Source organism: Corvus hawaiiensis, chromosome 26 (assembly GCF_020740725.1).
Source record: "Corvus hawaiiensis isolate bCorHaw1 chromosome 26, bCorHaw1.pri.cur, whole genome shotgun sequence".
Taxonomy (NCBI): Eukaryota; Metazoa; Chordata; class Aves; order Passeriformes; family Corvidae; genus Corvus; species Corvus hawaiiensis.
This window is the reverse complement of record NC_063238.1, coordinates 37,514,228-37,540,606: the sequence shown is the minus strand read 5'-3', so window position 1 is coordinate 37,540,606 and position 26,379 is coordinate 37,514,228. Positions and strand designations below refer to the sequence as shown.

Below are 26,379 nucleotides of genomic sequence, written 5' to 3'. Positions count from 1 at the left end.
GAGCTGCCCAAGCTGTGTTTTGCAGGGAACATGCCATTGGGTGGACTACATTTAATTTCTCACAGCAGAACACATTAAGGAAATATTTTTAACCTACATTCCCGATACTGCCTTTCTGAGGAAATGCCAGATGTCATTAATGAAGGGATACGATGTGATCTGGATTATCCACTGTTCTCTATCTCTGACATATTTTCACAAGTGAAAATGATTAGTGAGGAAATTTTATTAAAACATTCTCCATACTACAAGGTCTGACAACGTCATCCTGTCACTGTTTAGAAATAACTCCAGATTTGGAGTTTGACTGTTCTAAACAGTAACACTGAAGTTAAAAACACAATTTTATGCAGACATTTTGGGATGCATCTCCTAGGAAAGGGTTGAGAATTTGTATGTAAAACATCTGCTTTCCCCTGGTTCCACCTACTGGCTGAACTATTGAGACAGCATGGGCAGAAATGCCTGTAGAGCCAATTCCAGTTCCAAGAACCACCCTAAATATTCCCATTACCCAAAATTGTTTTGAAGGCACCCCAGGAGATTCATGCACCTTCCCAGAGTTGCTAACACTAACCTGATGCAGCAGGTTCCCAGGGGAACACAGCATCTGGAGCTCAATAAATCAGTAAAAAATGAAAAGACAAAATGAAATATAAATAATCCATTAAATAAAGCCACATACCCTTTCATCCCTCAGTTGTATTTCTGGGCAAGCTTAGAGATTTCTTAGTTTCATCCCAGAGCTGACAGAAGTTAAAAACTCATAATGCTTGTCAGAGAGATGGCAATGTAAAACAGGACCTGGCTTACATCAGTGGGCTTAAGTCAGGCCCTCAGGGTAGGAGTTTGTTCTTGATTTTGCTCAGCTGAAACTTCTGTGCTGAATATTTCTGAATATTTGCATTATTATTATACCAAAAACAGGTGGGTTAACAGAAAGCCGGTTCTTACAGGGAGATCAGCAGTAATCACAGTACCATCAGGACTTCCTTGCTGTTAAACTCTTGCAACAAATCCCTAAGTCCCCATGAATGCTCATAAACTGTCACAAGCTAATGCTAGGGACAAGTAGCATCAGGACAGAGATATAAATCAGATTCTGCAGGACACGTAATTTAATGGTCAGAGGAAAATATGATTACTCAGGGCTCAGCTTCCTCATGCATGAGGTTCTAGATACCTCATTAAAATGATCCCAGACATGAAATCTCCAGGACACATTGTGAAATAACAGACTCTGAACGCAGAAAATATACGACAGTTTTAAAGATGCCAGGTGCCAGCTGGATTTATTCTTGCTGTGCATGGTAGGTTGAGCAGAAAGGAACATTCTGCATGAAGCCAAACGTTCAATAGCCTAAGAAAATAAAATATCCCCAGTGAACCAACCATTATATGTCTGTGGATCCATGAATGATGAACAATCAGCTTCCCATAACTTTATTTTGGGAAATGTATCTGTGGGAAGAATGTAGACTATGTTTGGAATAATCTTTTCTAACTCAGTTTAGACAATTACAGAGTAAAGATTACATACATTCATCTCTTTGCCAAAAAATTGCTCATACTGGTAAACTCAGTGTGACCTCCCATTTTCTTCATATTTTTCCATGGAGTATTCAGAGGGGAGAAACTTCTCTGTTAGAAAGCAACCTGATGTTTCATAACTGTGGCCCAGTAGAAGAAGCACTTACTTAGAATAGGGTGACCTAAAAATGTTTGGGCGTTATTAACAAATTGAAACTCCACAAACAGAGATATTAAACAGCACAATTTCTGTGCTCTAAGAGCATTTTAGTCTCGTGCTGCAATGAGCTCATCCCGTGAAACAAGCTTGAACTGGAGTCTGAAAAGTAACAGGGAACATCTGGAGGAGCAACGAGAAAAGTCTCCAGAAGGTACAAGCAGACAGACTTCAGTTATACAAAAGGGAAAGTGTGTGTGGACCATGCAAGATCACAGAGTTAAAAACGATCCTAAAACTGCCCAGTACAAGATATTGATGTATCAGCCAAAAGCTGGGTAGCAAAACCAGTATCAGTTCCAGCCTCCAGACAAGATCAGACTGCTTTGGCAGAGGCTTTACTTTGCAAGTGGCCTTGTTCTGAAATTGCTTATCTCCTTTTCAGTCATGCCTTTGAAATCAAAAGGAAGATAGTTTTCATCTTCTTACTCTCTTGGGGACAGTCTTCCACACTGAGCATAAAAAGTAAAGAAAAATCAAAAAGCTCCACTTGTTTGTTCGTTTGGTTGATTGTGGCGTTTTTTTCCCATGGCAAGAACAGCGCCGATTTCATTAAGTTCTTCAAAATTATCTTGGTTTTCATGACTTTTTTTAAAAAATCATGATTTTTCACGATTTTTTAAAAAATAAAAATTTAAATCTGCATTTTCAAGTATCCTGAATTTTCTGTTTATGTTCCAATGAAGAGAATTTTGACTTAAAATGACTTTTCATTTTTAAATTTCAATGTTGTTTAAATTCTCTAATCTGAAGCAGTTTGCTCATCCTAGTATCTGATCTTCCCTAGAGTTGTTGATGAACTGATGAAGTCATGCATCCCTATTTCCCTTAAATAGCAACTTTCCCTCCATATCAAGTTTGCACAACTATTTCCCTCTAGCTCTGAATTTCTGAGTTGGTCACTTTATTTTCCAACTATCAAAGTTCCTTACTCCTTGAAATCCCTACTAAGGGCTAGGTATTTGCTCTCATTTTGCAATTGTTAAGTAGTTTGTTTGGATGCAATATGGAAAATAATCTGTTCTTGGTGAGATATTAATAGATCAATTAATTCACTGGGCTACAGTCTTGAACCGTCACTTTAAAAGACATATGATGGGAGCTGGCAGGGGATGGCAACCAAGATGGTCAGAAAGAGAAAGGAGACACTGAGACACCTGGGCTGCTCTCATCCACTCTTCCCAGTGGTAGCAGGGGGCAAAACAATGGACAGCAACCACAAAATATAGCTGGGGAGGTTCTGAACACCAGGAAGGCAACTTCTTTACTAGCAGAGCAATGCACCACCAGGACAGGTCCTCCAGGGAGGCTCTGGATTCTCCGTCCTCACGTGTTGCACTCAGACCTCAAGAGGGCACGGACAACCAGCATTCCTGGCAGCCTGTGCATGCATACCTTGCCAAATCCACAGGTAGAAAATGCCCACAAACACAAACCACCAACAAGGCATCTTCACCAATTCAGTTCTGCATTGTGCTACCGAAAGTCTGCTTCTGGCTCAGGGAATAAAAACGGATCTATTTGTTAAATTGTGCATATAATGCAGACAGAAGAATTTTATTTTTTCAGGACCATCCCATCCCCTATCATAAGCCCAGCCAAAGAAAAGCTATTTGACAGCTAATTATTATTTTATTTGATAACAGGAAAGCTACCATAAATCTGGTTTTGTAGCTGGAAGATTTCAAGATAACAGAAGGAAAAAGAAGCTGCTGCTACTGCTGCTTTAATGGCCCCTTTGGAACACATGGCATGCATGGCTTCATCCAAAAAACATAGCTGTCATTTGCCAGCGTTGTATCATTATATCAAAGCCACTTCAAGACTCTCAATGAAAGATGAGCAGTCTTTGCACTGCTACATCCCTGTGGTTAAGTTAAAAACAGATGGAAGCTACAACTTGTCTGAATAAACAGCAGTATTTCCAGATATTGAGTCCCACCATGAAAGGATATTTTGTGCCAAGCATGGCATATTTTGGTAATTGTGGCTCATAGTATGTTATGAGATCTGCTAGACAGAGAATACAGATGGAAGACATAGGTCAGCAACATCCCTAGGGCCAATAGAAGATGCCAGAGTTCTGCATACTCGAGGAGGACCTGAAACTAATCCAGAGTCTGACTGTAGAACATTATGATCCAGCTTGAAGTGGCATGCATTATCTTACCCCTTGACAGGCAAAATCATGGCAAAAGTCTCTTGTAGCATCTGAAGTGAGCTGGTTCTGTGTGTACAAAAGGATCAGTAAAGCAGCATTTGTACATTTGAAGCAAAGGCATCCACAGTATAGTGGTTGTTCACCTGATCTGGGTGTGGTCTGGCCATACTTCTGTGAGGAAAGCAGCTTCTCTTCACAGAATCATGGAATCCAAATGTTCAACCAGACTTTAACTAGTGCCTGAGGCTGTTTTTAGAAAACCAAATCAGGAAAGTAGTGAAACACACAGTGGGAGAGGAGCATCAGCATATTTTATCTTACACCAAGCAGGGGAAAAGAATAATGGCAGTAGCACAGTTCTAATTACCAGCAAACCCCATCCACATGATTGCTGTGCTGTGCTTGCAAGGACAAGACTTGCACCTTGGTTTCCACCACAGCTCAGCTCAGCTTGTGATACTTTCACATCTGCACTGTGAAAAATTCAGCTGATATCCCCCACCATGAGTTTCTCTGAGAAAAAAAAAAAAAAAAAAAAAAAAAAAAAAAAAAAAAAAAAAAAAAAAAAGAGGTTAAATTCCAAATATCAAATGAAATGGTATTTAAATTAAAGAAGGGAAAGAGGCCTTGAAGATGCATCCAGACAGCAAGAGGTTGCTCTGATGCTCTGAACAAGCACCAGGCATCTGGAAATCCCTGAAAACAGGACTGTGGCAGTGCTAACACATCTGGGAAGCGCATGAGTATTGTCATCACACTGAGGGTGCAGAGGAAAAAGAGCCTCACACAGAAGACAAACCACAAAACCTCCCTGTGAGTAAAAGTCACATGACATGGTTAAGGCAGGGTGAGGGATGAACCATGAACATGAGATAACTGGACTGCCCACATGATCACGAAGAGGAAAAGGGAACTGAGCACCTTCTACCTTTTCCCCCATCACCCTCTGGGGGCAGCTGATAATGTTGACAGCAGGACAGAAACAGCAGCATGGTCTATGCTGCTTCCAAGGGTTAAGTTTTCTACCTTCACTATTATGTAAGCCATAGAAACACTGAAGATAAGGGGCTAATGTGGATGTCTCAAACACCAACAGCCAAATAGCTGTGGAGCCAACCAAGGGTGTTGGTAATAACACACTGTGAGGAAGAACAGGATGTGGCTGGAGAAGGGATCATAGGCAGGTAGGGGCAGCACTTTTCTGGGATAAATGTCCTTGTTCTGGCTCCTGGAGATTAACACAAGACAGTACAGCACAAGGGCAGGGATGAGGCTGAGAAACTGACATGGACTGTACAGAAAATCAAGACCACCAAAGATCCCCAAAGCCCTCCAACCCATTTTCAGAAAAGTCAAGAAAAACAGACTGTCTGTGTATGCTAAATAATTTCCATAGAAAGTGAGAAACCTATCTCCAGGGCAGGGAAGATTTATCAATAAAATAGTACTTCCATGAAGCCGTGGTGTGTGTGCCCCCCAGGACCCTGGACACCCCATCAGACAGATCACCAGGACTGGTGATATTTCTCTTCCCTCCTCTCTTCCTTTTTCTCTCTCTCCCCCTCTTCAATCCAATCCACCTCTCTCTCTCTCTTTTCTCTTTCACCCTATCCCTTTATCCAAAACCCACTGCCGTGTGCTTACAGTAGGAGAACAGGGACTAACTTATACCAATTTCCATGCAATGTGAGTAATTTACCAATGAAACTTTGTCAGCTTTTATGGACCCTTTGATTTTGTCATTGTTTTCCAGCATGAACACCAAAGAATCTTGGGTGTTCCCCTTTCCTAAAAGGATGGGACACCATGTAAGTCCCTTCTGCCTCTTTGAAAATCCTAGAAAATATTCCCATGGCATTTCTCTATGGTATTCTGTGAAATTATTCACACAGACACACATCTAAACAATCTTCAGTTCAGACATATGAAGGAAAGTATGAAAAGACACACAGCACAGAGCAGATGCTGCTTTAAATCACATCCTCAAGGAACTGAAGTGGAGAATTCCCTGGAGAGACATTATCTTCCTAATCTCTTTTCTTCCTAAAGCTGGTATCAAGCTTTTAGCCATATCACAAGGTACCAATGTTAAACAACTGCCTCTTAAAATCCCCCCAATAGATTTAATTATGTATTTTGTCACTGTGTTTTAGAATGTGCAGAAAAGGTTCTCCAAAGGGAATCTGAAGCCCTTTGCAGCAGAGATACCTGATGCCTAAAAAGAGGAGCAAGCAGCAGAATGCTAAGCATACACTTCTTAGCATTTTTTCTTCTGACTTAAAAAGCAGAAATCCACTAAACAACAACACACACATATGCAAAAATAGACTAAGGGCTTTTGAATAAAACCAATAAATTCAATAGAAATGTAGCTGCAAGCTCTGCATGAGTTCAAATGTACAGAAGAACATGGTTGGAAAGGAGTCTGAGCCCATGCACAGCAGGTAGGCAGCAAGCCAGACACAGGGTGGTCCATAAGCTAGAGAAATGATGAATTGCTGTAAGCTCATATTAGAAGTTAAACTGAGATCAGCACAAACAGCTTTGCCAATTTTATGGTGAGATCATTTAGCAGGAGCACTGTGATTAGCTAGAGGCCTGCTTTTCCCAAGCTTTGCTGAGCTTATCTGGCTAAATCCCTGGAACAAGTCCAGCCTATCTGAAGAACTTTACTAGCTCAACATGTGGAGCAGAGACATTATATGCCAAAACATGTACACAATGACTCTTCCCGATGATGATATCAAAGATCATTAGGCCTAAAGCTACAAGGATGGAAAGGAACAGTAAAAAAATCTGTAATTTGTTAAATTTCTAGGTGGTAGTTTAGATTGGAGTACAGGCTTTGTCAGCAGAAAGGAGGAGACTGTAAATTTCAGATACTCAATGTACTCATCACCAGATATACCAGATCCAGGACACCCCTGTGCTGAGTTTTACACGATCTGTTACAAGTGGCAAGCCTGCACATGCAGTTTGGAGTCTACCAAAACAGACAATGTCAGAAAGAAGCATCCTCTTTCTTTGAAATCTAGGAAAACATCTGGTGATATTCCTATCCAGCTCCTCAGTCTCAGGGGTGATCAGGTGTGAAATGCTGTACAGTACCTGAATCTAAGAGATATGTAAAAGGACTTCAGAAGCCCACAGACTGAATGCCATCTAGAATGAAAATAATCCCTTAAAGCTGGCGCCAATCTGAGACAAATTCTTCAGGAGAGACTTTAACCTATCTCGGGGTCATGCTAGAAATCATCATCAGCACTGCATTTCCAAGAGAGCATCTAATAAGACATGTAAAAACATGACTTGTTTTTACATATTATTAATTTTCTTAATGCTGTCATAAACTTCATGTAAGCTACAAGCCCAACCACAAGCAAACCAGCCTCTACTTTTTCTTTAAGAAAGGAAAGGAAAATCTGCTTTCAAGACAAGCCCATCTGGAGGGCAAGGTTTTGAGGCACACAGCAATCTGAGGGTCAATTAATCCCATTAGAGGTAGAAAATTAATATTTTCTTCTCTGTGGATGTAGAGATTATTCATTTCTTACACAACCAAGAGGATATCTGACCAGCTTTCCCCCCAGAAAAGGCAAGAATCTGCTAGACCAGGTTTCTCAGAGCACCATCCAGCCTGGCCTTGAGCAATTCCAGAGATGGGGCATCCAAAACTTCTCTGGGCAACTGCGTTAGTGCCTTACCACCCTCACAGTAATGCATTTCTCCCTAATATCTAACCTAAATTCTTCTGATTTAAAACTGTTCCCCCATGTCCTATCACTATCTGCCCATGTAAAAAGTCTCTGTCCCTCTTTTTTATGAGCTGCTTTTATAAGTAATGGAAGGCCACAACGACTCCACTTGAAGATTTCTCTTTTCCAGGCTGAACAACCCAAACTCTTTCAGCTGGAGGGACATAGCTGGAGAGAGGAAGAGAAAGGGAGAAAATCAGTTTTGACTGGGACCTGGAGGCAGTAAGATATAATTACAAATAAAACTACAAAACAGAAGTTCCTTTTCTAATGTAGACCACAAAGCCACGTGGCTATGATACATGGATGCATCTTGTTCGCTTCTCATAGTCACTGCAAAGGATAAGTGACAGGCAGAACAGCATGAATAAACGTCCTGGTTCGAGACAAATTAAGGGAAATGCTCTGGGAGGAACGTCCCGTCCAAAGAAGGCAGGTTTCAGCCACCCCTTCCCCCACCAGGTTTGGAAAGAAAATTCCTCAGAGGAAAGTGAAAAAGGAAAAAAAGCTATTTATTTAACAAACACAATTCACGCAGGCTTGGGAAAAGAATAATGCTAAATAATAGAACCTCTCACTGTGGAGAGAACCTGGGTAGATTTCAGAGTCCTTAGTGGCTGTGGCTTTCTCCTCTCTGGAGCTGGGGTTTTGGTGTGGGCCCCTCTGGGCTGACGCGTAACGCCAATGTTCTGCTGTTGCCGATCAGTCCAGAAGAGAAGAAGAAGAAGAAGCCAAAGTCCCAGGGCTCCGTACTTTAGCTAATGAAGAAGAAACTAGGTAAAAAGCAAAAGGAATGAAACTCTCTTCCCTGCTGCAGAAGCAGAGCAGCCAGCGAGCTTATCTCTGTTTCTGAACACAGCGCTGAAGGATTTCCACCGGCTTCCCCCATCTCTTAAAGGTCTGCCTTAAAGCTACAGAAAAGGCACAGGTTTCATGTCTGGGCATAGAGCAGGCGATAGGGGATACACATCATAAAGTCACGCCAAGACACTAAAATATCAATGCTGTAAAAGAATGTTTATGCTAACAAAAATCAGATAATTTGCACAGCCAAATAAATTTGAGCTAGTCCATAAATAGATCCCCCTGGAAGTGAAATATATGAGCATTTTGGCTCCAAAAATATACTGGATCAAGTCACCAGCTCACTGTGCAGTGCTGTAGAAAATTTCAGGTTTGGTTATAAGCAGCAACCACACTTGTGAGACACTCAGTAGATCACTGGGATCTTTGGCACTGGTGAAATTATGTGTCAAAACCCACCCACTCTCCTCAGCTTCTCTGAGCAAGAGCTGCTTTCACAGCTGCTGGGTGCAAACCCTGGGCCCCTCTCTGCTGACAGTAGAGGGGATCATTGCACTGACCTCACAGGAGACTTGACAACTCTGCATAAAATGACTGATTTTAATGCAGCCAAAGGTAGAGAACATAAACTCTAGATTGGAAAACTAGGCATGGCTTTGTTATTTGAGCTCAGCTTTTAGCCTCTCTGTGTCTGCAGAGCAGGAGTGGTAACAATTCTTTTGCTACAAGGAACAAACTGAAGATTGTGAGCTGCCCAGACCATGGAGGAACATGCAGCCCCCAGGGAGATGGCAATGAATGAGGGCAAGGGAGATCCCAAGCGTTCCCCTATGAAGACATCAATATGGATAGGGAGAGGTAGGAAACCCAGAGATGCTACAAGGGCTAGAAGCCCAGGGCTTTGTTCGTGCTGTGCCTGTGAAGAACAAATTTCTATCCACTCACCCACAGAATAATCTGTATTCAGCTTTTAGCATATGAATTTTTCTGAATATGACTTTCAGATGTGTCTGGAAGAGTTCAAATATGGTGGAACACCACAGCTGAACACCTTCAAGACATCTACTTTAGAAAAAAAGGGTTTCTCAATTTTTTCACATTAAGGGGAACAATGATCTGGCAGATACCATATTCCTCAGGCTGGATATGCTTGTAGGTCCAGTTGAAGAGAGGTTTCACTCAGGATGGCACAGCAAGATGCAACCAGGTCCTCACCAATGGGTGTGATACCACCAACAGCATGAATTAAATAGGGCGTGATACCACCAATGACATCTATTAAATAGTTCACAGACCCAGAATGAAAACAGACACAGCTGAGGATTTTGTTCTGGTATGAAGGGCTGAAATACTCCTGGCATGTAATTTATCCCAAGCTGAAATCTGCTGGACACTTTCTCATCTCATGCACTAAAAATCCTCTTTACAGAAGTCTGGTACATTGGTTTTCTGCTGGTGCTCTTGCCAGGGAATGTAATGATTTCAATTACTGTGGATTAAACTTAGAAGGTGCAATTATTTTCCCCTCCACAAACACAACATGACAAAGTGGGGCTTGTGAAGGACAGAAGGGTTTTCACCAGCAGCAAGAGGAAATCCTGTTCCTTTTGAATGAAGTGTTAAGCCACAGCAGGATGTGCAATGTGTGGGATGTGCAAAAAGAAGAAGGAGAAATAAAAGGATTCTCTGGACAGATAAGGGAGGAAACTTTCTTTAAGGAGAGAAACTGGTGATGCTGAAGCAACATAACTGCAAGATTTGAAGGGTTAAACTGTCTGTTTACAGAGCCATCCAGTAGGAAACACAGCTGTATCAACAGGAAGCTGGAATCTGGAGTCAGAAATGCATTTTTAAACTTGTCCTTTTCTTTCTCAAACCAACCAAGGAGATTAACAGTGGAGATTTAACACAAAAAAGAAAGAGCTCAAGTGTGCAAACTCTGCAGCAACAAAGGACAGAGAGGAGAGATGACAGCTTCCTGTGTGCTGGCACAGCACTTACCAGCAGTAGCATCCACTTTCCAGCCCACCATGAAGACATAAAGCCCTATTCAAGGCTTGAGGAAGTCTCACATGATGGGAATTTACTGATATGAGGATGACTGACAGGCCCTTAGGTCGAGCTGAGCCAGAAGCAGCCAAAGTGCTGTCTGCTAGGCCTCTGTGACTGTCCATCTCTCAACATACACCCCCACATTGTGCCTGGTGTCCAGGCCATTTTTCTCCTACCTCTCCTACTCTCCATGTTTGAATAGCCTTAAGAAGTTATAATTTCAATTTCCTATTTCTCAGTTCCTTTAGCCAAGCTCCCAGCCTCAGAGGAATGTCCAAGTCTCACTGGTTTCAATATGAATTCAGACACAAAGTAGAGAAAAACAAAGAGATGTTAGAACACTGGTGTGGATCTGTCTCAGGTTCCTGACCCTACACAGAGCTCCCATTAGCTTTCCAAGGAAGCAGTTGAATTCAGCATTATAATTGTGATACAAAAGGACTTTTCTTCCTCTACCTCCTCTCCCCCCACCCCCTTTTCTGATACAGTTCATCAGAACTCTATAAAAATGGCAGGAAGTGCATTTGCATTTTCATCAGAAGGTGAGTATAAAAACTGAATTTTGTTACACAGCACTTGGAGTATCCTTCCTACTCAGTCTCTTTTACAAGAAAAAACAAACCACAGACACACAAGCAAGCCAACCTGTTACAAAGAGACTGATGCAAAATGAGAAGGAACAACATTTTATTTTTCCAAATACACTCATTTTTTAAGTCAAGAACTAATAATTTCAAGTCCGCTACAAACTGCAATGTGGTTGAGAGGCTGACCTTTAGGGACCAGGGTCTCGCACCCCATGTTCACAAAGCCTACAACCATTAACACCCCAAATCAGAAGAGAAAACAAATACTACCTGCTTGGTAGTAGCTATGAGGAGAGAATGCCTGGGTTTTACATTCACTCTGCTACATTTTAACCTTATTTTCAATCATTAAGAGGGACTTAAATCCATATCCTGTTCATATGTGGGTTTTTTGGTTTTGTGGTTTTTTTTTTTCAGGTAATTACCCAACTCAGGGTAAATGTTGATCTATCATTTCATGCCATAGATTTTAATAGCACCAAATAATCCACATAGATTGACCAAAAAAAAAAAAAAAAAAAGAGCAAAACCTGTAGGGAATGTGCATAATTTACACTTTAATAGCATTAAAAGGAAATAAGATGATCACAAAATTTTATGAGATTAAAAAAATACCAAAAAGCACTGGGCAGAGGCAGAGGCTGAAAATCCAGGGGAACTGCCAGGAGGCAGCAGGTATGTTTATAATATTAAGATCATTTAGAATGACGACTATTCAAATATCTCAGAAAGATGTATTCAACATTCGTGAGAAGAGAATAAAAGAATGGTTATGTTCCAAAACGGTATTTCCTCAGCTCTGAACTGGGGTTCATGAGGAAGTTCCCATCAACAGATGTTCTGCAATTGTCTCTGCAGCTCTGGTTTAAGGGAAATCTCTTTTTAATAGTTTGGCTACTTGATAGCATTCTTTAAAGAAAACCTTGAATTCAGATTCAAAATTTTCACCTTGATGTTCTCTCCGATTTGTAAAGTTCCCTTACTTTGTCATGGGCAATTTCTCCACATTTAGTCCGTGTTGGTCTGGATTTCCATAGAGCTCACATTTAAAATTCCACAGACCTGGCACATGAAAGTTCCTTCTCTTGGCTGCTAGCTCATGGCTAGGAAAATAATTCTTTCCTTTTCTGAAAATCAGCAGCATTTGGCTGAGAATATTTGGCGTGCAAGGCTTGGATAGAGCCAGTTAAGCCCTCGTGTCAGCTCACAGGGCCATTGCATTGTGACACAGTTCTGAATCCTACCCTGGAGCCCCATGCCAAGGTGAGGCCACCTGGGGCTGTGGGTGCCCAGGCCCTGAGGTCACTAACTGGGGTTCATCTGCCCTGGCAGCTCCACACTGTGGCCCTGGGAAGCAGTGAGTCCTCAGTGCTGACAGAACACCACGGGGTTCTCTCAGCCACGTTTTGGCTGCCCAGAGCAGCAGCTGAGCAGAGCATCAGGGATGAGAAGCCAGCAGGGAGAGAGAGCCAAAGGGAGCTTGGAGAGATCACCCAGATAAGTCTCCCATGTGAGGCTTGGCTGATGGGTTGATCCAAACAATGTTTCTAAGAGATGTTTTTAATTTTTTTAGTGAGAACTGCTGTGGAGGAGCAGCCAGCAGAGTGATGGCTACGGGCAGCATCTTGTCCCATGTACATGAAAGAGAAGGAAGGGGGGTTATGAGTCCCTGAACAGGGAGAACAGGCTGTTCCTGAAGATCTGGCCCGGAAAAAGCAAAAAGAGCAAATTTGTGCAGTGGGAATGAGGGGGCTTAGAAGAAGTCAGAGCCAGCTCTTGAGCCAGCCTGGGCTCTGCTCTCCAGACTTTAGTCCAGATATGCTTGAAGATCAGATCCTCTTTTAATACACAACAGAAAGCCCCAAAAAGCAGCTGTACCTTCCCTACCACCCCTAACAAAAGCTGACACATTGCAAATGGGGAAGAAAGAAAATAGAGAGAGGCCTTGACTTTTACAAGACTTTGGGGGCAAAACCATAGCTTTTGAATTAAATACAGTGGAAACTACAAGCACGGAAAAGAGAACACTTCCTGGCACAAATTCATTAACAAAAAAAGAAAAGGAGTAAAATTATAAGTATAGAAAAAGAATGAATTTAGCCAGAGAATTAATCCCCTGGGTCCCAAGGTCAGTGGAAACAGAATTGAAATTCAGGGCTTTGGTAAAAAGAGATGCCAGAGAATGAACCTAAAAAACTGATGCAAAAAGAGATGCCAGAGAATGAACCTAAAAAACTGATGCAAGAATTAAATATGAAAGCTGGTATACTTAAAGGTATCAGCTCTCCAACTGGGAATGCACACGTGTCACTTGTACGAGCTAGAAGAGTGTGTCACATTCTGTTTCTAGGAGGGATTACTCATGGTGGAACGAAGCAACTTTCATGAGGGTGATATTATTAAGTAATTCTGTATTAATCTGGGGCCCCAGAGGTGAAGTGACTGTCCCAAAGGCAGACAGGATGTCTGTGGCAGAGCCAGAAATAGCACTTAGATTTCTTGTTCCTACACTGTAACCATACCATGATCCCTCCTCCTAAACACAGCTAAAAAACCAAGTCATTGAGTTCTTACTGCATGCAAAAAAATAAATTGTTCCACTGAGCTGCCTCTCAGGTGCTCTCAGCCCAGCAAAGCCACTTTCTTAGCGTTTGGGTTTCAACCCTCACATGCACCTGATGCCTGCAAAAGGGTAGAACTCGTTCATCTCTCCAACACCTTCAAGTCCCACACATCCTTGGTGATCAGCAGTTTATAGCTTGATGGATCTGTGCAGTGATGAAGTGGGTCTTTCACACATGGTTCCCTCTTGTTTGCAGGCAGCTGTGATACTGCTGGGGCCCAGGCTAAACCAAGCAGTCGACAAAATTCCCGTTTGTGATCCAGAGACCTGCTGACACTACGAATGGCAAAACACAGAACAAAATAAAGCAAAACAAAATACAACCTTGCTCAGGCCGGGGTATTGCTGCCACTTCCCCATCCCAAACAATGCCAGCCTGGAAAGTGGCAACATCTCAGCCGTTAAACAGTTAACGCTGCTGCTTCCACCCATGGAGGAGGACACCAGCTGTGTGGTTGGCCCCTCGGAGGATAAAGATGAATTGCTAATTGTGTGGTTACTGACATTTGGTCTCCCACACCCCCGACACGCGAGGGCAGTGTTGGTGCACAAATGGTGCTCCTCGGCAGCCCTGCACAGAACCCTGCTTCTCCCGAGCATCCCCCTGGGCCAAGGCTGCTCTGCAGACACCATTTGTACCAGAAAAACCACATTTGAGAAGCGTATGGGGAGGGGGAGGGAGGTGTTAAGCCAGGATATTTATATCCTCTCTCAGCTCCCACTGCAGAGTCAGTTTCTCTAAGGAAGTTTCTCCTGTATGTTAGAGGCTGAACAAGGAAACCAAGATCAACCCCTTTATAGTCATATAGTCACATGGGAATGAAACAAATTCAATTATTTAATAATTGCTCTATAAAATGTTACAGTTATCGAGGATGCAGAGGTTTTAAAGGAATCTCAACTTTGCTGCTGTAATATCCATTTACTTCTCTGATCAAACACTCCAGCCTCCCAGATGATACTCAGGCAAGCATTTTAATATAACTGGGATAGGGAGAAACAATGAAAAATATGGCACAAACATCTCCTCAAGTGCAAGTAGACTCTCTGTATGGAAAAACTGACACAAACAAAAAAAAATACAAGGGGGGTGGGTATATACATATGTGTATTTTTTATATATATACACACATATGTAAAACACACAGAATTAAGCATATCACATATCATCTTAAAAAAGCTGAAGCATCTTATTTGAGCCTGAAACTAGGCATGTAATGCATTGTTCCACTACAAACCCCGGAGCTCACCCACACCCAGGCAGCTTTGGTGAGCCAGGAATTCACCAGCCTTCATGAGCAGGATCACACTGCCTCTGTGGGGAACCCCAGTGCACTGAGCAAAATTAGCACAGGTTTTGATGCAAAATCTGGACATACAAGTCAAGCAACCTTCAGAATTCCACTACCTATGACCCCTTTGTCAGGCTCAGAGACTGCTGCACTGTATGTTCATTTCATACAAACGTTCGAATAAATGTAATTTTAAAAATGTACCCTTGGGACTCTACTAAAACAGTGGAAATTAATAATGAACAGTCTCCATAAATGAACTGCAGTGTTAAATAGCAGGGATGCTATTTTATATTTAACTACTAGGGTCAAATGTGGAAATAAAACTCAGAGAAAGGCACCAACTGAATTTGCCCTCATTCTCTTACATCAATGTTTATCAGCCCCCACACAGATGCTGTGGGTATGATCCAGCCCTGTAAGTCCAAGGTCCAGCAGGAAATATTGTCAGCAGTACTTATCAATAAATCACCTGCTGAATGGCTGAAATAGTTAATGGAACCTGGATATTTTCCTAATTATTTTTGTCCACCCTTTTTTTCCCCCCTCATTAAAATGTAACCAAAGAGTTTTATAGTGTAGTCCACTTGCAGATTCTTAGCACTGGCTGCAGTTTCTGTGGTTTGGTCCTTCCTTGCTAAATGGCTAAAACGACCCAGCTGTTACTCTAAACGCAGGGAACTGGTAGCCTGGGGGCAGCCAGGAGCATGTGCCAGCCATTCAGAGGAGAACTTAATTCTCCCCGCATGGATTTCGACATCTTTGCCTGCCTCTCGGCCCAGATACAGAGAGTTCCCTCTGTCACAGCTGATATAAGTTGGTGATCATAAATGTGAGCTATAGCCTGCTTGGTCATCACATACATCCAGGAATATACTGGTGAAAAAACCAGAAAGGAGGATCTGCAAGTCCAAAAACGTCAGATACAGAAGGACCTCATGTACTCACAGCTGTGAGAATGCCAAGGACACATCAGGCATGGCAGTGATAATGGCACAGGGGTGTAGAGCACAGCCAGGAGATACTATAGGATAGTCATGGCACTTTCTAGGGAAGTTCCCAGTCTCCCTGCAGAGCCCTGGTATATTATTGTCCACCCACTGCAAGAAGGCTGGTGCCTACATGGATAAAACAAGTTAGGAGTCATTGCACTGGGTGATTGGTGTTGTCCTCAAAAGGCATCAAACTGTGTTTCAGCAAAGCCATGCTCCATTTCTTTCTCTATATTCTTCTTTTCACGGGTCGAGGATATATGTGTGGAGAAGAGGAAACTTCAGCAAGAGAAAAAACAACCCCCCACCCATCCTGCCATCAACTGTTACTCAAAAAGCTTCAGTAAGAAAACAACAAAAAGAAAAGCCGGATGGTAGTCTGGAAAACTGGTAGAGCATAGAACAATTCAAAACTTTTAGGCCACTCAGAAATTAAAGTGTGAGTTGCATTTACAGATTCTAGAAAAGGGGAAGTGCAACACTTCACATGCAGCTATAAAATATTGCTACCTTCTAATGAAAATAGAAAAGAAATGTTTAATAACAATAGTCTGTGAGTCATTCAGAGCAATTTTGGTCAAAGCTATGAAGCCTGTGTGGGCTGCACTGTTCCTGGTGGCATTTAGCTGATTTTCTGTCAGGTATTGTACAGAACTACAAAGTAGGTTACTACTCCTGACTTTACTGTGTTCTTTTCCTTATAAACGGATACTGCAAAGGTGCAAGGGGTAATGGTTTTAAACTGAAGGAGGGCCAGTTTGGATTAGACATGAGGAAGATTTTTGCAAGGGAAAACCAGAAAAGTGGTGGATGCTCCATCCCTGAAAACACCGAAGGTCAGGTTGGATGGCTCTGAGCAGCTGGGTTGAGTTGAAGATGCCCCTGCTCGTTGCAAGAGGGTTGGACAGTATGACCTTCAAAAGTCTCTTCCAACCCAAACCATCCTATAATTCTATGACTACACATGATATTTACATGTTTCTGAATCTAATGTAAATACCAATGAGTCAAGCTACACAGCTGCATGCTAGAGATGTAATAATAAAACCAACCCATCGTTTCTACCTGGAAGTCTTTCACTGGAGATTATTTCAAAGTGTTTGGAAGGGAGAGGCCAAGTGTGCTTTAAGATTAGTAGGAGGAGTTTGTTTCAGCTCTAGGCAAAAGGTATAAAAGCAGCCAAAGCACTACAGGTGTTGTGTGTTCTATACATCTGAGTGTCAATGAAATGCTGGACCAAGGGATCTTTCTGTGCCCTCCCATTGCCAAGCATGAGGCATTTTATCTAGAAAATTCTGTGAATTTGCAAGACAAGCTGTTAGGATAAGGTCCTTTTGCAGCGCCGGAATCGCTCCATGACAGCAAAGACTTAACTGTGCAGATGTCCAGCAACATCAGGATCCAGGTGACTCATAGCTCTCTGTGGATGAGCCCACAATTATTTCTGCAAATACATCTCAGGTTTCCTTTTGGGCTCATTGCACACCATCCTGGATTTTGTGAAATTTGGCTTTCCAACTTGCTCATCTCTTGTTTGCTTTATAGGTTAAGTGGAATGACAGACCCAGACTAATAAAACAAAAGAACAACGTGGGAGCTGTTGAGAAAGAGAAGAGGAACTGAGATGACCACACAGTCCTGGAATGCATTACCAACCCAAGTATTAGAAATTCATTACTCAAGTTGTGCTGCAAAGCTCAGCTTAAGTGCTATCTTCTTCCACAGCTGTTTCAGCCTACAGGCTCTCCTTTCCTTCCCCATCCACAAGAGTATTTACTTGTGGGCCAGAGCCAGTGGTTGGCACCCACAGAAGTAAAAATGCCTTTTTTCCCTTTTACTTTCCCACACCTAGCCCAGATGCAAGGATTACAAAGCCCAGCAGCAGCCTATGAGAAGATACAAGGGATTAAAAGGACTCCAGAAGCTTCACCCAGGATGCCAGAACACACATGAGGGTTCAGTACGGATGCAAAAAATAACAGAGCACCAGCAGAGGTGCATCCTGAAGCTGGGAGACCACCAGGCTGCAAGAGAACCCATGATCCTCATCACAGCTAAGGAAACTCAGAGCAGCACTGAAGAATACCTGCACAGAGCTGCTAAAGCAGCAGTGAGAGCCCCTTGACCCTGCAACATATCCATAAAAATCAGATCTGCAATCTCCTGCCAACCTGCAGCAATGGGAAGCTGAAGACAACTCACCTCAGGATGCAGCAAACCCTGGGTGGCACAACACATGGAGAGGGAATGATGGGGAAATTGGGTGCTGGAAGACCAGTCCAAGAAACTGGGTCCAAATTCCTGATGGACATCAGAACACAGAAAGGAAACAAATGGATATATTTTCTTTGGGCCTATCACTGCCAAGTTAGCAGCTACCAGTCAGTGTTTCTACTCAACAGAAAGGGAAAATTGTGCTTTTAAGACAAGGACAATAAGAATGAGGATGCTTGAACTATATTAATAGAAAGCAAAGGGGGAAGCAAGAGGAACAAGTTCATCCAGGGTACCTATCCAAACCTCCTACTGACAAATCTGAAAGACTGAGGAAACCTCGCCCTGTTTTCTGGGCCACAACGTGAGACACTGTCAAGTTCAATACACGGATGTATCTTCAGCTGAAGCTGTGGGTGTCCAGCTTTTGCCAGGCCACAGCTGCCAAGGTTCACATACACAACATTATTTCTTGGGTTTATAAACAGATTCAATTCCACTCATGCATGAGAGCCAGGGCTGTCCAGACAGGAATGCTCAAGACCCCTCTGGGACACTGAGACATCCAAAAAGAGCAGTTCTCAGTAAGCTGAGCCTTGGTAAGATGCTAAAGCAACTCTTAACATCCCAGCATGGGAGCCCAGAGCTTCTGAAGAAAGAAGAGAAATGTCCCATGTGGGAGTATGGAGGACTTCTGAAAATTTTGACCATAGCACCTGGGGAAGGCAGGAGAAACTAAATGTGCATGACTCTTTGAAAGGACAGACACACAGAATCATCATATAAATCTCACACTTTTGCTAAAATCCATAGCTACCACTTATAACTAATGTCTTTTCCTGAAGGCAGGACAGCTTCAGTGTGGAATGGGGACAGGACCTGCCCCAGGGGACATAAACAGGCAGTGGCACAACTGTGAGGAGGGTGAGGAAGCCAATTCCTGTCCCCAACTCTGATGCTGGAAAAGAGATTGTTTCACACTACTAAAGCAAATTCAGGAGAAATTGGAAGCAGACAAGAGAAATTTTGAAGAAAATGCATCAGGTCCTGCTTCTCTCAGCAGAAAGTAAGTGTGTGTGTGTGTGTGTACATAGGAAGCATCTTCATCAGAAACAGACTTGGGTGTGGGCCTCTGATCTGTGTGAAGAACATTCAGTGCTACCTTCAGGATGTTGCCTTAGCCATGATCTCATTCTGCAAGTGGATGTGTGAGGGGGGACTGCCAAATGAAAGATCAGCTTTGGGAAGGCCCTATGCACGATGCAGCCATACCCATGGGAGCTGTGTCTGCCAGCTTCAAGCCTCAAGATGATAATTTTCATAGCTGAATCTTCAGCTGCTATAACCAGAGCAATTTTAATTGACATCTACAATTTATGGAAGTGTAGGGTAAGAGCCCTTCTACAGAGAAGTGTATCCAGTGTATCTCTGGTAACCAGATGTTGTCAAGCAAGAGGGAATGGTGGGAAGGTGTGAGGGACAAGGCACAGCAGCTTTGAACCTGTGCTGCCTGAGATTATCTGTGCCCCATTAGCCATGGTGCAAACCTTGAACCTTCTGTTAAGAAGCACTTAACAGGTAAACCTCAGATCACCCTCCCTGGAGAGGCATGGGATTTCTGCAGGCAAGAATAAAGATGTCACTTTTTCTTTCATGTTTTTGTTTTGCTTTGTTTAGGGTTTTTTTGTTTATGTTTGGTCAGAATGTATTTTTTCCTGGAAGACCCCAAAGAAATTTAATAATTTTTTCCTGCTAACAGATCCAAATATTTTAAAGATTAAATTCTTGGCTTTGTATCTGTACAGATAAATCTCATAAAAGAAGGAAAAACAACACATTGTGGTTCTTAACACAGCCTGAGGCAGCCCTGAGCCTGGGTCATTATCAGATACTATGTCATGAAATAGGTTCCCACAAAGGAGATGGTGCCAAATAAAACCATCTTTGGCCATCTCTCTCTTCCCTCCCATCGACCGAAGCCAAAACCTTTGTGTTTGTGTACCATGACTGCCATCACATCAAATAAATCAATACCTGCCTGCTAGTTGATGTGATGAAGAACAACTTGATTCTTTGCTTTTTCTCTATTTGAGAAGTCCGCACATTTGCATTCACCCTATTATTTTTTATTTTAGACTTTCAGTTCCACACATCACCCATTCTTCCACTTCAAATGTTTTAGAGAGCCTCAATGCTGCTCCTATTCTCTACTAATTTTCTACAAAGTGTGGAATAATTTTGTTAATCTTCACCCCGGTTTAGGACATTTTGTCCTTTCTGAACAAGTGGTCTCACACTTCTGAATCATCAGGACTAGAGACTGAAGATTCTGGCTCTGACTCCTCAATGTGCAACACTGAAAGGAGCCAATGTATCCACTTTTAAAGTCCTTTCTGCAAAAATGACTCAGGCACTGAGTAATCTCAGCCTGGTTGAAGGGACTTAGGCTCCCATGGTCTCCGTCCTTATATCTATGTCAAAAAAAAAGTATTTCAGGACATTTTTCAAAACTTATGCCTGAAATTCCAGCTATGCTCAGTTACTTTTTTCTTCACAAGCCCATCACCTGTGCAGTTTTGCCCTAATAAAAAGCCCCTATTGATAAAACTCTAAGAACTCAGTAACTGCTTGTAGTTTCAAACAGTGCTAGGGGATGCAGAACCTGAGAGCTGCCTTCAGAAATGCCCTGCCTGACCTTCCCATATCATCTCCTCTGCCTTTCTCCCTGGAACAATATTATATCTAACCCAGAGAGTCCACCCTCTTCTTTCCCAGTGGAACATCTTTTTCTGTCCATAGTTCTTCCTATACATGAAGAGTAATATGTCTCCAGGGAGCCCACGGGGCTTTGCAAAGTGTGTACAGTGACCTGCCTGGTGCTACCATTCCATGGATGTCACTGCAGAGTTGGAAAGGTCTTTATCACTGTTGTGATGATGCCAGCAAAGACAAAAACTATGGATGATGAGGTGGGGCAGTGTTGGAGCTTTACCAGGACTCATCTGTTCTGACTCTCATGACTTAACTAAAGTATCTCATTAGCAGGGTAGCCATGCCAGCTAAATGTTCACAATATACCACAAAAATTGCAATATTCCTTGTTTCTTCAGACAACACCCTTAATCAGACCAAACTAAGCCTTCTCTGATCCCAAAAGTCCTTTAAGTACTACACAGGCTGATACTCCTTCCCAGATGCTCTCCCCAGCCCCTCTCACTGATCCATGCTCTGCACTCTTTTCATCCCTGTTTCCTCACTCCCTTATATATGACAAACCAGAACCTGCTTTTCACCAGCCTACCAACCCCCCATAACATCCCAGTTCAGGCATGGAAAGGGCCCACAGAAAGCCAGCTCATTACTGGGGAGAAATTATCCCTACTCAATAGTTTCTAAGCACAACCTTCCAAGGTCCAGCCCCATGGGTGTGTTCAGGAGGTGACAGTGTCCCGGAATGCTCCAGAGAGCAGTTTCACCTGCTCTGTTCAATGGAAAGTCTGAGCTGAAACTGTTGAGACCCAGGAGACTTTTTAGGCTATTTTTTATACTGTTTTAACTCTTTTTAGATACTCTTTAGACCAAACATGCTTCTAGATATATCTGGATTGCGTTCTCTTGCCTACCCCCTCAGCAAACGCATGTGCCTGCATGCACTCACACACTCACACATATTTTCATGCCACAGCAGGTTTTTTACAAAAATCTTTGATACCAAGGGAACCCAGGACAACCACTGTACAATTTACGAGGCTCACACAGATCTCCTCTAGTGACAGTGTTTGGGGGGTGGGGGGCAGGTCCCTTTGTTTAATTTTTTCTTGCTGAACAAAAATCAGCTGTGGTAAGAACCAGCTTCCCTCAGGAGCACAAGAGGTGAGGTTTGTTGGTTGCCAGTTTTGTGTTGTGTTTTATTTCCCAGAAGAGGCCTTGTTATCAATCTATCTCGTCATCCACGCAGGACTTATCCCTGTGCCATCTGCTGTCACACAGGTGTGCCTGCTGTGCCGCACCACGCGGTGCTTTCCTGGTTTAAAGTGTGGCTGTATCTCACAACACACGAGCCAGCCCCCGGTGCCGGCAGCTCTGCCACGCAAAATCCCCTGTGCAGAGCGGTTGATGTCACGCCGCTCCAAGCGGAGGGATGCTCAGACACAGCTTACACGTGTCTGCCTCAGAGAACACCTCACTTTAAGCTGGGCAGTCCAAACGGGTCCCTAACATCCCCTTCACTGCCAGGATCCCCACGGCTCCCTGAACCCCGAGTCCAGCGCTGGCTCCGGGGATGGGGGACAGGGGACCGCTCCCCCTCCGGGGATAGGCTCTGCTTCTCCCGTCGGACCCTCACCGCTTCCCACGGCTGCTCTCAATCCAACCCTCTCTCTCGGGAATTCTACCCAAGCTGCGGCCACGCACCGGGAAAAGCAAAGAAAAACTCCGGCACCTTCGGGAAAGAAGCGTCTTCCCCGGACAGGTTTTTCCAGAGAAGAGGGGGAGGAAAGCGGCTGCTGCTGCGTGGAGAGGCAGCTCCAGGAGACCGGGAGGGGGATGCAGCCCTCCTCCCTCTCCGGCCTCGGGGCAGCGGCGGGAGCGGCTCCACCTGCGGGAGCAGCCGGCGGCACCTCCCGGCCCCGCTCCCGGCACGGCCCCGCTCCCGGCACGGCCCCGCTCCCGGCACGGCTTCGCCCCCACCCCGCTCCGGTACCGGCACCGGGGCCGCCTCGGTTCCGGCACCCCTGGGCACCGCCGCGCTTTCCCCTCCTGCCCGATCCCCTCACAGCCTCAGCCGTGCTGCTTCAGGCAGCAGTGGGGGATCTCCTCATCCTTCGTTTGTCCCACGGTACAAATAATAACAATACAAAGAAAAAAACCTGTCAGTTTTCTGTGCTGATCCACCTGGATGCTGAGCAGAGCTCAACTCTAAGACACTTCTGCTTCCTTTCCTTTCCTTTTCCTTTCCTTTCCTTTCCTTTTCCTTTCCTTTCCTTTCCTTTCCTTTCCTTTCCTTTCCTTTCCTTTCCTTTCCTTTCCTTTCCTTTCCTTTCCTTTCCTTTCCTTTCCTTTCCTTTCCTTTCCTTTCCTTTCCTTTCCTTTCCTTTCCCCCCAGCTCACCTTTCCTTTCCTGCTCTCACACCTCCCCAAAACTTTCCAGTGCCCACCTTCCCACACACATCGCACTCGGCTCTCCCAGTCCACCCTGCATTAAACCCAATTGTGTTTGCAGAAGACAGGTCTCCCCGGCAGTTTCCAAACTCACCTGCAAAATGCTGCTTGCTGCTACAATCCAGGGCAAAAGCCACCTCATCCCTGGAAGCCGGGATTAAATACATTTGATTGAACCCAGATTTAGAGCCGTTTTGAATAAAAACACCACTTTGGGGAATGCAGAGCAATCCTGAACTGGCAACCTAGCCTAGGCACTCTGCCTTTTTCTCTTGGCTCTTTGGGGATTTTATTAAAGACAGATCTGACGTCACGATGAAGGACAAGCCCTGCATTTTTCCTCTGGAGAAACTTTTCCTGCCTTCACTTCTTCATTTTTGTGTGTGGTGTTGTCCCACCTCCTGCATTTCAGTGCATTGCCGTGAGCCAAAGGGCTCTTAAAGGGAAAGCTGCAGCACCGGGGTCCAACATGCTGAGATTTTAGCACAGCTCCAAAAAGCTCAAAGCTCATCCCTCATGTTGCTCATGGCATTCAGACTCTTGAAATGTAGCTAGTACAGCAAGAAATGTTTGATCTGGCTGTACTGGTTACACTCAATGACATGACACGTATACAATTATTCACAGATGTTTGATTTATTTGATTTTTTAAAAGAGTGACTTCATCTGAAAGGCAAAAGGACATTTGTCCTGCAGGCACACCCTGTGGGAAGCAGTCTGCTGACTCCTTTGGGACTCCCCTCTTTACAGAGCAACCCTGGATCACATGGTCCCCTGCCATGCCACACATATCTTCCATGATTTAAGTGTTTAGGAGTGTGCAATACTCCTGGGCCCAGTCATACTTCTATCCTGTGCCAGCAGTGGGCATGACAAATGTTGCCCAGGTACACGGCAGTGAAAACCCCACCCTGAACTCAAACCCCACCCCAAACTCTCTGATCACCTGTATTCCTGCTAATGTATACCCGGATTTTAGCTGAGGCATCTATAATGTATTTTTCTCCTTTTACCTAGGCACAAGTATAGTATTTTCCCCAACTATTCTAAATCTGAATTTGAAAGGATTTAAAGTCTCTTTCATCCTTAAACTGAAGTAGAATATTATAAGGAAAATTAGTACTTGCAAAGGGAATGAAAATCCTGTTAAAGAGTTTCAGAGGTCTTAAACACAAGAAAGAGTTTATTCACGGGCTAAAATAACTGTCAAGGTAAATTTAAAAATACGCAAAACTTTCAGCTTGATGTGACAAGCTGGGCAGTGATGGGTGGGTGAATCACTCTGATGGCCAAACTAGAACTAAGATGTTTCCTTAACTTCTGCTCAGCTTTGGTTGCCTCCTGTAATTCAGTTGTGCCAGGTTGGGTTGGGATGAGCCACTCTCAGCCCCCCACTCTAAGCAGCCATCCCACATAAGAAGGACATGGAGCTGAGTTGGAGTGAGTCCAGAGGAGGACACTAAGATGGTCAGAGGGATGGAGAATCTCTCCTGTGAGGAAGGGCTGAGAGAATTGGAGTTGTTCAACCTGGAGAAGAGAAGGCACCAAGAGGACCTGATAGAACCTTTCAGGGGCTTCAAGAGAGCAGGGGAGGGTCCTTTGGTCTTCATGTGGTCATTGGACAAGGAGGAATGGCTTTATGCTGAAAAAGGATAGATTTAGATTAGCTATTAAGAAGAAATTCTTGTGAGAATCGTGAGAGACTGGAACAAGTTGTCCTGAGAAATTGTGAATTCCTTGTCCCTGGAAGTGTTCAAGATGAGGGGCTCTGGTCTTATATGGGGCTCTGAGCAACCTGGTCTAGAGGAAGATGTCCTTGCCCACAGAAGGAGGGTTTGAACTAGCTGATCTTTAAAGTCCCTTCCTACCCAAACTATCCTATGATTCTATCCCAGCCCTCCTGGGGATCTGGTGCTGTGTGGGGTTTGCTCCCCAGACCTGGCACAGCTGAATGCTCAAGGCTGGGGCTGATGGGTGGGGTGGGGAGGGTGAGGAATCTGTGCTCCAGTAACTTCTGGTTGTTGGGGAAGATGAAACAGGAAAGCCTTATAAATATGATTGCCTGACAAAAGATTTTGGGAATATGAAAACTATAAGCGACATCGAAATGAAAGCCACCTTTTGAGATACCAAGTCTTAGTTACTGAACAACTAGAAAACAATGGTATGGCCAACTGAAGGTAATCCCCTTTTGATTGAACAATACCCTCTGCTTGCAGGCAGGTCCAAGGGTCAGAGCAGACCCTACTAGCTTAGCAGAAGGGGTCCAAAGAGTAGTTTTTAGGAGTTAAGATGTAACACTCTATGGTAATATAACAATTCTTATAGGCTGTATGTAAATGCTATAGGATTTGTATCTTGTATTAGATTGGTTAGTGACAATTAGAATATTCAGTACAGAAGATGATTTATTGTATTGTAACCAGGACTTCACATACTACTTCTTCTTCTTCACTCTCATTCCTCTCGCTCTCTCTCTCTCTTTACTTACCCGCTTACTCTCTTGCTCTCCTGGGCCTGCTCCGAGCTGAGTCTGGCAGCTCTAAGCAGTGCCCCTGTACCCACGCCCTTTGCAATAAACCGCATGTTCCAAGATCTGACTTCAGAGATCTCTCGTCTACGCCCGGTCCAGACTGAGCCCCAGGCTCCTACACTGGTCATACACAACTTCTGGTCACAACTTCTATCCCTTCATGCTGTGTGACAAGACATGGGCAATTTAAAGGTTTTACACCAGCTGGACTAGGGGACTGTAAAAGCTCCTATTATTTGTGTGACAGTCTGGACAGACAGCTGCTCTGGGAGACGATTCAACTGGAATTAAATGCAAACCGAAGGAAGTTTCACACACTGTCTTCCTCCTCCAGCACCTTCAGCCCTACCACAGCCCCTTCCCAGGACTCACAACCCTAAAGATCAGGCTCAGGATTGTGTTTTCTGTCAGGTTCCTCCAAGACTGTGTCTATTCTCTGTTGGGGTCCCTCCCCTGCAG

General features: G+C 43.8%; 1 protein-coding gene and 1 long non-coding RNA gene across 5 annotated transcripts in view; both read right to left on the bottom strand.

Annotated features, from left to right (window-relative positions):
• CCN4 (cellular communication network factor 4) overlaps positions 1 to 23,785 on the bottom strand; it is a 34,921-nt gene extending 11,136 nt beyond the window's left edge. Inside the window, exons 1-2 of one of the 4 annotated variants that reach the window (XM_048287075.1) lie at positions 23,482 to 23,785; positions 18,216 to 18,314 (exon numbers count right to left, since the gene is read on the bottom strand). In XM_048287075.1, coding sequence (XP_048143032.1) covers positions 18,216 to 18,314; positions 23,482 to 23,529 — 147 coding nt within the window. In that variant the 5' untranslated portion in view covers positions 23,530 to 23,785. Of the gene's footprint in view, positions 1 to 4,275; positions 4,422 to 13,781; positions 14,006 to 18,215; positions 18,315 to 23,481 lie in introns of all 4 variants that reach the window. The other 3 variants (XM_048287077.1, XM_048287078.1, XM_048287076.1) reach the window with 3 other exon arrangements.
• Positions 11,644 to 13,768, bottom strand: LOC125317314. Its single transcript, XR_007200011.1, has 2 exons — positions 13,334 to 13,768; positions 11,644 to 13,294 (listed from the first exon to the last, which is right to left on the bottom strand). It is a non-coding gene; the product is annotated as an uncharacterized LOC125317314 (long non-coding RNA).
• Positions 23,786 to 26,379: the final 2,594 nt, after the last annotated feature.